The sequence below is a fragment of the Pelodiscus sinensis genome, chromosome 14 (assembly GCF_049634645.1).
Source record: "Pelodiscus sinensis isolate JC-2024 chromosome 14, ASM4963464v1, whole genome shotgun sequence".
In the NCBI taxonomy this organism is placed as follows: domain Eukaryota; kingdom Metazoa; phylum Chordata; order Testudines; family Trionychidae; genus Pelodiscus; species Pelodiscus sinensis.
In genome coordinates, this window is record NC_134724.1 from 25,510,317 (window position 1) to 25,523,531 (window position 13,215).

The following is a 13,215-nucleotide window of genomic DNA, read 5'->3' on the forward strand; positions in this document are numbered from 1 at the left end:
GGCGGCAGGACCCAGCACACCCCCCCCAGTGGGACCAGGAGTCCAGCATGGCAGAGGCTGGGGGGAGGCAGCAGCAGGGTGGCCAGATAGGATCTCCCTTGATCCAGCAAAATCCCCCAGCTAGGACCGGTCAGGTTCTGAGGGTGCCAAACTAGGGAGGTCCAACCTGTAGAACATTTTTCATAGAATAGCAAAGAAAAGGCATCTGGTCCTGCTGATCCGAGTATCATCCCAGTTTCACAAACGACTAAATACTGTCGTGTATTTACAGATCAAGCAACCAGTGAAATAAAACCACAAACAAGCTTTCTAATGAGCACATACCTTTCAGAAATGGAGTAGAAGGAGTCTTGATTTGCTCCTTGAGATATATTAGGCATCATACAGCTAATAAAATATCAACTGACAAGGAAATAATTGGATAATAATTGAAATAATCTAGTTCCTATCACACATGTGCCAAATAATTTGTAATCTGAGTTTGGTTAAAACTTAGAAATGGAATAGCAGAGATGTTACAGATCGCTCAGTATTACAACACATTGACTGAGCTGGGCAGAAGCTCAGGAATGGAACAGACAAGGTGCCACAAAGCCAGATTCATCCATACTAAATTAAAAGTAAAACAGACTACAGTTAAGCTGGTTGCACAATGAAGATGCTGGGACCAGGATCTAGTGCAAGAGATTAATAAAGTTGAACTACTAAGGAATACAAATCATAATATTATTAAATTTAATATCCGTATAAGGGGCAAAATGCCAAAGATACCTACACAAAAAGGAGGAAGTTAACTGGAAATAAAAAGGAACCAAGAGTGAAATGTACGCATGGAAACTTCTTAAAAACAACATCAAATGAAATGTGTACCCCAAATTAAAAAATAAATAAATAAAAACAGCAAGAACACCAAAAAATTCCACCATGGCTAAACAGGACAGGTCTGTCTCAGATCAGAAAATACATGTTCTAATTTCTAATCTGAAAAACTATTAGTGCTAACAAACAAAAATGCAAAGGGCTGACGCTATTTTTGCTGATCCTAGTTCAAGATCATGATTTTTTTTTCCGCCTATACAGGAAAAAATAAAAAGCTTCTCCCTTCAGAGGATTTGTCAAAGGAGCTGGATGAAGGTAATGTTTTCTACATCAGAAAGTCATAGGGATTTCAGTAAAACATGTTGTTCCCTAAGAAATGTATCATACAAAAATAGCTATAGGATCCTGCTGGACCACGAATGTTGCCGGACCAGAGAGTTCTAGTTTATAAAGGTGCAACTTGTACAAGAAATGTTCTTTGTTACGTCTCCTTCCCTTTTACTTCTTCCACAGATGTAGGATCTTTAGTATTCCTTGAGCATTTCTGTTCTTTCCTCCTTATTCTTGCCATTATGCTTACATCTTCCTGGAATTTTTACACACTCGGTCACTGTTAATGGTTTCCCAGAGAAAAATTCCATAAATGAAATGGCTGCAATGGAGGATCCAATTACTTAAGAGTCACTGATCCATTTTTAAATTCTCTAAACATATGACTCTACAGACTATTCATACACCTTCCATCTAAGCAGTAATCAACAGAAGCATCCTTACACAGCCTCAACTATAAAGACTCTAAATCCACCAACTGACGCAAGCCTATACAGCCAAGATGTAGAAACACTGTGGGAAACAGTCAAGCTCTTGATTAGCAATACTTTATCACTGCATTTCCCCATCCAAATGAGCAACTGGATTCTTTTCTCATTTCAGACATTAATAAATCACATGGCTGTTATTCCAATCAATTTATACAGCTGCTAAGAAATACATAATAATGCACTGAACTTCATATAAATTGTCTAAGCTAATGGTTATGATTTGAAATGACTAATGATTCTTACTTTGAGAAACTCAATTACAGATGTAGCTATGGTAGTCCCCTTACTAAAGGTGCTTCTGCTTATTTTCTGGGAAGACCCTGTGTGCTGCAATCTAGCCTCACAGACTACAATTCCCATGAGGCCTGGGGAAAAACAGGAAGGAAGTGACTCCTGTTTGGGAGATCTGAGTCTCTCCACATGTGTGGAGGAAGACTCAGCAGTCTGTGGACTCGTCCCTCTGTTTTTGGAGCAGAAAGGGAACCAGGCTGCTGTGGAGGAGTTTGATCCAGTTCAGGAGCTGTTACGTTGCCGTTACAGACTGGGACAGCGAGCCTTTGAGACTGGGATCTCGCAGGCTGCTTCTGATTGCCCTAGAGGGGAGGCTCTTTGGCTGTACTTGTGGCTAGAAGCTACTCTGCACCCAGCACACAGAAGGAGACTGTGAGTAACTGGGCATCTTTGGAAAATGCTGCCTGGGACAGACCTCAGAGATACAGACTAATTCTAAGTTCAAAGAGAGGCAGAGAGGCCAACCCAGTGAACCAGAGCTGCTGCATAGCTTGGACCCACATACACCCTATCTACAGAGAATCTCCATTACTGCTGCAGTTCTTCAAGCGCGCCCATGCAAGCAAGAGTCTGGGACTCCGAGTCCAGGGGTGTGCACACTCTGGGGTGGGATAAATATTGGCAGTGCAAATGGCAGCTAGATACGTTCCTTTTACTTCTGTGTACTTTGTTAATTGATGTTATTCACTGTTAATTTGTTAAATCCTGTTTCTTTAAGTTAAGTAAAGGTTGTTCATTCTAATGCAATCTATTAGATGTATATTATTTATGATTTGTAATTGTTGTTCTGGAGTTAGATCCAGTTTATTGTTGGAATACGTTTATTCCTGGAGGTTCCCAAGGTACACCAGTGAGTGCCAGCCAGGTGGAGGCACCGCCATTATATGTTCTTTATGAGCAAGGGACAGCAGCAAGGGGGTGGATAGGGTTTCCCCAACTAAACATCATCACCACTGGGGTACTCAGGATCTCCTTTTATGTTAAAACCATCAGGCGCCCAGGCACACTTGTGAGTGTGACCTGCTCCCGAGTAACCTGCGGAGGAAAAAGGGGGGTTACACTACAAATAGAAATATATTTTTGCAACTTGAAATACACTAGATTTCTCTCTTCCCTAGTTTCAGATATCCGTTACATATCTTAGAGACGAGTTTGTCTTCAACACTGAGGAACATGTTACATAAAATCTCTTTAAGCCACTCAGACTCGTGAGGCCAATCAATGAGATGCTAAAGATTTTATGCAAATTCAAAATAATCCCATGCTTCTTTGAGAGTGTAGTGTAGACATAGCCCTAATATAGTTCACTGTCCCATATAGTGACACTTAAACCACTAACAGCCAGAGATAAGAACAAGGGAGATCTACAGCCTAAGCTGAGAGCTAGCTAGCTTTATAGCTCAAGCTATAGAGGCTCCTAAACTAAGCCTGAGACGTCCACCCACCCAATGCTGGTTATACAATACAGGCAAAAATAATCTCATTGAGCTAAAATGACAGCCAAATATACTTTACTTCAGCATAGATTCATAAGACAAATAATATCCATTATGGAAAAACCTTAGAGAAATAAATGAAGAATTTACACTTTCTACAGATTTTTTTAAGCCAACCTATAAAATACCAGTTTTAAGAATAATTTTTATGGAAGTTTCTTGGTTTCATTCTGTCACATGTCCACAGGATCAGGGCTACTTCCCACCTTGGATCAGTCTTTTGGGGGAGCCCCTTCAATGTGCCAAACCTCCTACTATTGGATATCCAGAACCAAAATTAAATAGGGAAGGGGAGGGGGGGGGACAAAAAGAGGCAGTAGGTATATAAATATCAAAAGGAAAACCGAGCTGGTACGTAACAAGCAAAACTGATCGTTTATAAACACCTAAAGATTGGATAGTTAAAGGAAGCAGATATGGACCTGCAGTTAGCATTTAGAGAGGAAGAGTAGTAACACCAGAATCTACACAGACAAAGAACCATTGGCACCTTCATTGTTTGGTAGGCTGATAATGTCCCAGCCATCCAGCAAAGTTCACTGACTTTTAAACAAAGAAGGGTGTCAGAATAACAGAAATGCACTTTTCCCATTTAACATTCACAAATCTTTGTTCTGTTTTGAGCAGAAAACATTTGTAGAAATAATGAAGAACAAAGCGGAACTAATTACTTCCAGATCTCTGGTCAATTACTACTCTGAAATTATCAGGCCTTCTTTAATTTAAAATGACATTACAGTGAAATTTAATCCTGTTTAGTTTTCATTTGACCTCCCTTTTTATCATTCTAAGACAGGGATGGGCATTCAGCCCATCAGCCATTTTAATCTGGCCCTCAAACTCCAGCTGGGGAGCATGGTCTGGGACTTGCCTAGCTCTGCACAGCTCCCAGAAGCAGCAATATGCCTCACCTCCAGCTCCTATACTTAAGATAGTCAGAGGGCTCTGCATGCTGCCCTCACCCTGAGCAGTACTCCACAAGCCCCTCTATCATGGGCGCAAGGCTAGAGCAGCCCCCTGCCTGCGGTGGGCCCCATGGGGCTGCTCTAGTCCCTACTGGTTAACCATTCACATCCCTACTTGGTGCTATTAACATAAGAACGGCCATACTGGGTTAAACCAAAGGTCCATCTAGCCCAGTATCTTGTCCTCTCACAGTGGCCAATGCCAGGTGCCCCCAGGGAATGAACAGAACAGGTAACCCTCAAGTGAGGTATCCCCGTCACCCATTCCCAGCTTCCAACAAACAGAGGGTAGGGACACCATCCATGCCTATCCTAGCTAATAGTCATTTATGGACCTATGTTCCATACACTTATCTAATTCTTTTTTGAATCCTGATGTAGTCTTGACTCTCACCACATCCTCTAGCAAGGAGTTCTACAGGCTGAGCGTGCATTGTGTGAAAAAAAAAATTTCCTTTGTTTTAAACCTGCTATCTATTACTATGATTGAGGGGCCCTTAATTCTTGTGTTACGGGAAGAACTCTACCTTATCTACCTTCTCTGAGCCTGGCATGATTTTATAGACCTCAGTTACATCTCTCCCCTTTGTCATCTCTTTTTCAAGATGTAAATCCCACTTTTATTAATCTTTACTCATATGGCAGTCATTCCATATCCCTAATCTTTCCCCTACTCCCGCTTGTATATGCCTTTTTCAATTCCAACATCTTTTTTGAGATGAGGTGACCACATCTGCACAGTATTCAAGATGTGGGACCATACCGTGGATTTATATAGAAGCAATATAATATTTTCTGTATTATTAGCTATCCTTTTCTTAACATTCTTTTTTTTGGGGGGGGGGAAGAAGGGGGAGAAAAGTGCTGCACACTAAGTGGATGTTTTCAGAGAACTATCCATCATGACACTGAATTCTCTTTCTTGAGTGGTAACAGCTAATTTACACCCCATCATTTTGTATGTATAGTAGGGATTATGTTTTCCAAACATCTATTCTGTAATAATTTACAAACATTATATATTCTATTTTTCCTGACTTAAATAAAGGGTAACGTATGAATGCAAGCGATAAATTCAAGCAAGGTCTGTTCGTATCCAAACAGGAAAGACAACAATAGCTTCAGATAGGCACCTATTTAGTCACATCTGAGGGACAATACTAGATCCACTTGCATTGGTGTACCACCTCTAACTTCCTAGATCCCACTTCATAAACACAGGAAAACTGGGAACCAGAGACAAAGAGCTTCTGAAGGGATAAAGGTGACACTCTCATGGGACAGAGTGTGAGATTGTTGAAAGTCATTGATGAGAAGCTGTTCTCACAGATCACAGAGGCCATGGGAGGGAGTGAAGACAAACCTGCCTAAGGCATGGCAGGCTTCTAGGGGTAAGTCTACACTGTAATTAAAAACCCATGGCTTACCCATAGCAGCTAACTCAAGCTTATGCTAAGGGGCTGTAGAATCGTGATATGAACATTTGGGTGTTGTCCCAGAATCTGGCCGCCAGCCCAAGCCCTGAACATCTACACTACAACTAAACAGCCTCTGCCCCAAGTCCTAGTCAACTGACACAAGCCGACAGTGGGTGTCTACTTGCAGTATAGGCATACCTTAAGAAACATATCCATAGGTCTTCTGTTTACCGCCTGATTTTCTCTCTTGTTATGCTTTGCTCCTAAGCCAGCACATAAACCAGTGGCTCTCAACCTTTCCTGACAACTGTACCCTTTTCAGGTGTTTGATTTGCCCCCCAGTTTCAGCTCACTTAAAAACTACTTGCTTACAAAATCAGACAGACACACAAAAAGAAAAGTGGCACGTTACACTATTACTAAAAAATTGCTTGCTTTCTCATTCATACCACATAATTCTAAAATACTGTAAATCAAATGGAATATAAATATTGTACTTACATTTCAGAGTATGATATATAAAGCAGCATAAAAATATCACTGTAGGAAATTTTAGTTTTTACTGACTTCACTAGTGCTTTTTATCTAGCCTATTATGAAATGAGGCAAACATCTAGACAAGTTGATGTTCCTCTTGGAAGACTTCTGCACACATCCAGAGTATGTATACCCCCTGGTTGAGATCAACTGACAAATTATACTTTTGTTTGGAGAAAGCTATCTTCTGTCATCTGTATTCATTATTACTTACAAGATCCCCAAGAGAAGATTTGCAGGTAACAACCCCTATCTGACTGGGTGAGTAGTCACAGTTGAAACATAGGGTGCTGTGACCCAGGGCTCACACTTAAAGTGGGACATTTGCATGATTGCACCCCAGAAAAGGTAAGGGCAAAAGATCAAACACTGGAGGGAGTGCACTCAGAGGGGTCCAAGATGCAACTAACCTTGTAACTGTGCTAGTTCCCATTTGATAGATCTGTGGGGAAAAGCAGCAAATATACTATTGTTTTCCTAAGTATGTCACTAAGCCAACACTTGCCCCTTTTTTCTTTTTTGGTGCTATTACACTAAGCTCGGGTCTACACTACAAACTTACTTTGGTATAAAGCTAGTACTTCATTGTTTGGGATGTTGACACCTAGCGCACCGACATAACTGACTGAGCAAACAGTGCTATGTCAATGATAGGACTTCTCCCATTGATATGGCTACTGCCTCTCCTGGACGTGGAGTACTGACACCAATGGGAGAAGTTCTCCTGTTGGTGTAGGCAGCATCTATATTACACTGCAGCTCGGTATGTATAGACAAGCCCTAACACACAATACACATGCCCACACTCCCTATAACAGAGGTCACCAACTAGTGGATCGGGATCTACTGGTAGATCTTGGAGCCGCTGACAGGTGATCCTGACTGGTTTGGCCGAGAGACTATCAAGTGCCAGCACTTCAACTGCCCCCTCCCTCCACTGCTGCGAACCTCCTTCCCTTTGCCTTAGAGCTGCCTCTTCCCCAGGGAGCCTCCTGCTTTCTGTACAGGGCAGAGGAGGGAAAGGAGGGGCACTGATGTCAAGGTGCCCCCTCCTACTCTCTATCCTTTCTCCACAGAGCAGGGCAGGGGGCACAACAGGATTTGGAATGGAGTTTGTTGGCTGCTTTTGGGAGTGGTCCAGGGATGAGCCTGCCTTAGCCCTACTGCACCACCATTCAGGAGCCAATAACAGTGCCCAGCTGGGGCCCACATCCCAAACTCCTACCCCAGTCATGAACTCGCTCCTGTACTCTAAGCCCCTGCCCTATCCCTGAACACTCCTGCATCCAAATATCTTCCCAGAGCCTGCACCTAGAACTCCCTCCTGCACCCCAACTGCCTGCCCCAAGAGAAGCTCAGAGCCCCTCTCACACTCAAGATCACTTAATCCAAAACCAGAGCATGCACCCCAACCCACTGCCCCAGCCTGATGAAAGTGAGTGAGGATGGGCAAGAGAGGGAGGATTGAATGAGGACGGGCGGGGCCTTGGAGAAGGGGAGGAAAGGAGGCAGGGCAAAGGTATTTATATTTGAGGTACCTCTTGGATTTCACTTAAATTCAAAAAGAGATCTTGTGCTCAAAAAGATTGTCCTATAATGTGGGATATTCGATGGTAATGGAGTAAAGGAGAAAAAGTGACTCAATAGCTGCGCAGTTCTGGGTATCCTGTAAGGTCAAAAATTATCATATCAAATCTCATTTGTTTGCACTTTGATCACTTGAAAACTCAAAGACTTCTGAAAACATGCTTCTAATAAACCTAACGTGCAAACTGCATAATCCTCATCAGATGAGACATTCCTGTAAAAAGCTTGAAAAGCTTCTTCAAACTTCAGCAAACTTGCCTTTTAGTAAAACATTTTATGCCCTTTGATGGTTTGCCAAACTTAACCAATTTGCCACGTGTCTTCCAGACATCAGGGGTTGTCTCCTGGGGCTGCTGGATGGCACCGGCCCTGGTCCCGTGCTACCCCCAGCCAGGCTGCCGACTCTGATGTCCCGCCCGGTTGGCCCTCCTGCCCTTAGGCTCTAGGGATCTCTGCTCCAGGATCATCTGGACTACAGCTGTTACCAGTCCAGAGAGTCCTGGATTTTGGAGGTACAACCCGTAGTAAATTCCTCCAGTTGTAGTTGATTGAAAAATTATGGCCAAGTATGACACTGTATGATCACACATTTACACAGCTATGAATTAAATGTTCTTCTAGCATTAACAAAGAGCACCGTTATGAACACACAAACACACAGGCACATACACTCTCTGTGGTCTCTATAACCTCAGTCCCATAGTTGTACTGAATGGAAATCGCAAGAAGGAAAAGTCATTAGAATTCTCAATGAAGGCACAATACCAACTTAGCCATAGCTGGGAAAAAGTCAGTCTGGTGAACTGAAGGGCTTTATCAACTTAGCCTTATACCTGTGGTCTCCACCCTTTTGGGGCTTCTGGGCTCCCGGAGGCAGGGCCTCTCATGCACTGCACGCCTGGGGTGGAGGCCGCTCATGCGCTGCGTGCCCGGGGCAGGGGTCGCTCACGCGCCATGCGCCCGGGGCGCAAGAATGGCTTGGTCCGCCCTGATCACTCGATGGGCGCACATAAATGCCCCAGCGGGTGCCATGGCGCCTGTGGGCACCGCGTGGGGAACCACTGCCTTATACATTTCCAAAGACACACTGACATTTTTCAAAGCTCTTTTCCAGCTAATACATGTAATTAGGTAAGCATCTGCAATGGACACAATGTTCCTCAAAGAATTCCTATTACCTCAAAATAAGCATTCTGAAGAGGCATTTTAAACAGAGCCCTTTGGAAGCTAGGAGGACATCAAAGCGAAGCAGATTTATGATGAATCTTCATATTTAAAGGCCTAGTTGATTTGGGCCTACCTGATGGACGAAGCTATGTGTTGTATCTTCCCAGAGCCTTTCTTACTAAATGATACCCCCAAATGCCTCATACTTAATGAAAACCCAGGACTTAATTTAAATTCAGAGCTCTATCAATAACCGACCTTCTTTTCCCCTATCAAAGGCAATTTTAATGGATTATTATTATTATTTTTTGTCTCTTGCAAAAGTATAAAGGAAACTGATCACGTACTTACCACAGTAGGTATAAATGAGTTTTGAATCTATAAAGCGAACTTTGAGGTTGTGTAGAACAGCAGGTTCATGGAGATAACTGAGTGCCGTGAGATCATTTTCACCAACAAGAATATCAGGGTTTCTTAACGGGGGCAGTTCCTTCGTCTTCGGATCAAGGCAGTATTGCAAATCCTGAAAATTCAACACACACACATGAAATGAAAAGGAATATTTTTATATTTTCCATTTTTGGCTTATCCCTCCAATTTATCCCACTAATCATTTTCCTTTGGTAATCATTCCCTGTATTTGTTTAACTTGTCTTGTGCATTTTTATCTGCTGCTTTCTCCTAGGATTTTTTAGAGCAAGACCTTAAAGGTTAATTTAAAACAAAATAAAATTCTTCCCCTTGCTGCTAACAAAATAGATTTAACTAAAGCTATATTAATTTTAAAAATCCAATCTAGTTTTATATCATTTATGATGTATATCATGTTCCTTTTGAGCAGAATGGACAAAAAAAGATGGTCAAACCGACTATAGCGAAGTAAACTACAGGTTGGACCTCCCTTATCCGGCACCCTGGAGACCTGACCACCCCGAATGAGGAAATTTGCTGGATTTGGGGCGGTCCCCTGCCACTGGCCTCCCAGGACACTCCTCCTCCCTGCAGTTGGCTCCACTCTGGCCTCATTGCACTGAGCTCCAGCCTGCAGGGCTTGGACTTGGGTTCCAGCTCACTAGTGCTCCCTGGGAACGGAGCTCCCCGGGAACGGAGCTCCCCAGCCTCCGTGGCCCTGCTTCTCCACCGCCTGACCGGGAATCCCCAGGGACGGGGCTTGCTTTCTGCTGCACGCAGGGGACGGGGCTTGCAGGCCCTGTTTCTGCTGCGCTCTGCCAGCGATACCCAGGGAAAGGGCTTGCTGGATGCCCTGCTTTTGCCGCTGGCTGCTCCGCTGCTGTATTGCTCAGCAGGGACAGGGGCTAACCAGGGACGGGGGCTCACCAGTGCCGCTGCTGCCCCACTGGCTGGAGCTCCCGGGGAACAGAGCTCCCAGACGGTTTACACTCCTGAGCTCCAGGACTCTCTGGTCCTGCTGGACCACAGATGTTGCCAGATTAGAGAGTCATAGATTTTGGAGATGCAACCTGTATCTTGTTGTCGTTTAATAACACAATGTGAGAATCCTGGGACAGCAAAACTAAGAGGAATATTTAAATCATTTTTTTTTTAAATATGGAGCTATTCCCATATGCAAAGCAACACAAACTGTAACTCTAACATTAAGCATCCTGAAAATGACATTATCTTTTCCCAATGCAATTTGCGATGACTGGAAAATGCAACCCCATTCTGCAAGTGTGACATACAAGTGAGTAGCGCTTTCAGAAAGAAAATTTGGAAATTTCTGGGTCCTTTGGGGGCAGGTGGGTAGTTTTCATCTATATTGTTATATGGAAGTCTGGAAGGACTATATGACATTTGGGAAAAAACACTGAAAAACAGGTAGATACAATTCTACCTGTGTAATCTGTTATTTTTATTTAACTACTATAGGCATCTTCATGTAAGCAAGTTCTATATTGCTTAGTGGAGAAAGGGCAGACAAATTAAAATAAACAATTTCAGTAGATGATCAGTTTTTAGAAACAGATCTTACTCCTGATGTATTGGCCACTACATCTTACATGAAACATTCATCGTCAATACATTTACATTTCTTTAACAAAAATAATCTGATGCTTCATATCAAGGTAAGTGTTTCCAGAGATCACCATTTCTATAAATAGAATATGTTTCTTCTCTTCTTGTGAAAATCTCCACAGCAGCTAACTGGGATATCAAATGTGACTATGACTTCAGTTACAGAATAAGCAGAAAAGAATGATACAATAAAACATGAGGGATGACTAGGAAAGGTGGATACGATGAGCTGTACAAATCCCACACTGAACAACAAGGGGTTAAGGAATTATTTTGGGATCAGCCAGCCTCACCCTGCCACACCTGCAGCAAATGCTCCATTTGATGGAGGAATTAAAAGACAGGAAATGGGCTCATTTGGATGGCAGAGCTGAAGGACTGTAGGTTTGTTCTTAAGTTGAATTTGTATGTAAGTCGGAACTGGTACATATTGTAGGGGAAACTCTAGCCAAACATTTCTCCAGAGCTCAGTTTTATTCTCCCACACCTCACTTCCCTCAGTCCTTTATTCTCAAGCTGAGGTGTCTGCTGAGAAAAGCCGCTCCGCGTCTCCCTGGTCTGCTGGGGGGGGGGGGGCGCTAGCTTCACATCTCCCTGGTCTGCTGGGGGGAAGCAGCTAGTGCGGGGTTGCCTCACCCTGTTTGTAAGTAGGGATCTGATGTAAGTTGGATCCATGTAACCCGGGGACTGCCTGTATATAGGAAAATCAGGGGAGAATATAATTGCTGTCCTGTATAAGGGATAACTTTGAAAGACTATGAGCCCAAACAACTGCACATATGTCAGTAGGGCCTAATTTGAAAAGTTGACCTTTCATGCTACTATACAACGGCCTGCTGCACATAGCAATGGTCACAGGCCTAATGACAACATGTAGCCTTACCTTGCCCTCTTCAAGTCGAAGCTGGAGGACTTTATCTCCTTGTTTGTAATCTTTGAGAAGTTCTGCTGACTTCCAGACTTCCTCTGGATCAGGGATCCAAACCCTGGCATACTGCAATACAAAATCAACAAGCAACAGATCAGCAATTTCTCATAATTTATAGTCAACTTAAACACCACCAAAAGTTCTACTCCTATATACAGTAGATTTCTGATAATCCAGAACCTATGAGACTTAGGTGGTGCCAGATTATCAGATATGCCAGTCTATCAGGAGGTACTATAAGCAGGTTATATATATACTGTATACATTATATACTATATATAAAGTGTTCTTAACCCTTTTTATTGTACATATTGTATACAGTATACTGTAATGTTTTAGTTTTTTTAAGCCTTTTTTACCCTTTTTGCTCCGTTCAGCTGCTGCCGCTGTTACCTTGTGACTCTTTTTTTGCCGAAGCTCACTCACTAGGCTCTTGCCATTTTTATGCCGGACTATCAGGAGTGCCGGACTATTGGAGTTTTACTGTATTTGGACAGCATCTGAACATTCAAGTAATGGCTATCACCGTAAATTAAAAGGTTTCTCATGAATATAATAACTATTCTAATCTACTAAGACACACATACAAGCTGAATTTTATTTCCTATTCTCAAGGGATGTCAAAGCATTCATTTCCAATATAAAATAGCCTTGGCAAGATATAAGCTCAATTCTGAAACTGTAGGTAAAAAAACATGTTAACAACCAAGAATTTATTTTCTAATCGATTTAATTCAAACCAATTGATTTGAACAATTCTAAGATGTACTCTATGCAACAAGGAAGAAGACTAAAATATAGCAAAGTTTTACATTTCATAAAACACTCGTCTCTATTTCTGTGGTAAATTCTAGCTAACATGAGCTACAGCTTTAAAAGCTACTGCCCATTTTCCTTTGTGTTACTGCATTCATCAGCTAATTTAAGAGAGGTTATCATCACAGTATGAAAGGAATGCTTCCAAAAATTGGTAAAAAGCAGTTTTCACACAGAAGAAAAATCTAGAATTACAATTAATGACTACATTGCTCTAAGCAAGAATGAATGGACTTTAATCTATGTTCATATTTTTCAGATTTCAAAAATACTAGATGTGTCCCAAACTTGACAGTTTACTTCCTCCTCCCACAGAAGGGATCAAAATCAGAT

The 13,215-nt window shown here is 42.4% G+C and overlaps 1 protein-coding gene across 9 annotated transcripts in view; it reads right to left on the bottom strand.

The window, feature by feature from the left end:
* MYO5A (myosin VA) overlaps positions 1 to 13,215 on the bottom strand; it is a 187,012-nt gene that overhangs the window by 123,843 nt on the left and 49,954 nt on the right. For all 9 annotated transcript variants that reach the window (XM_075897261.1, XM_075897259.1, XM_075897267.1 and 6 more), the window contains exons 2-3: positions 12,022 to 12,132; positions 9,453 to 9,624 (exon numbers count right to left, since the gene is read on the bottom strand). In XM_075897261.1, the coding sequence (XP_075753376.1) occupies positions 9,453 to 9,624; positions 12,022 to 12,132 (283 nt within the window). The remainder of the gene's footprint in view (positions 1 to 9,452; positions 9,625 to 12,021; positions 12,133 to 13,215) is intronic.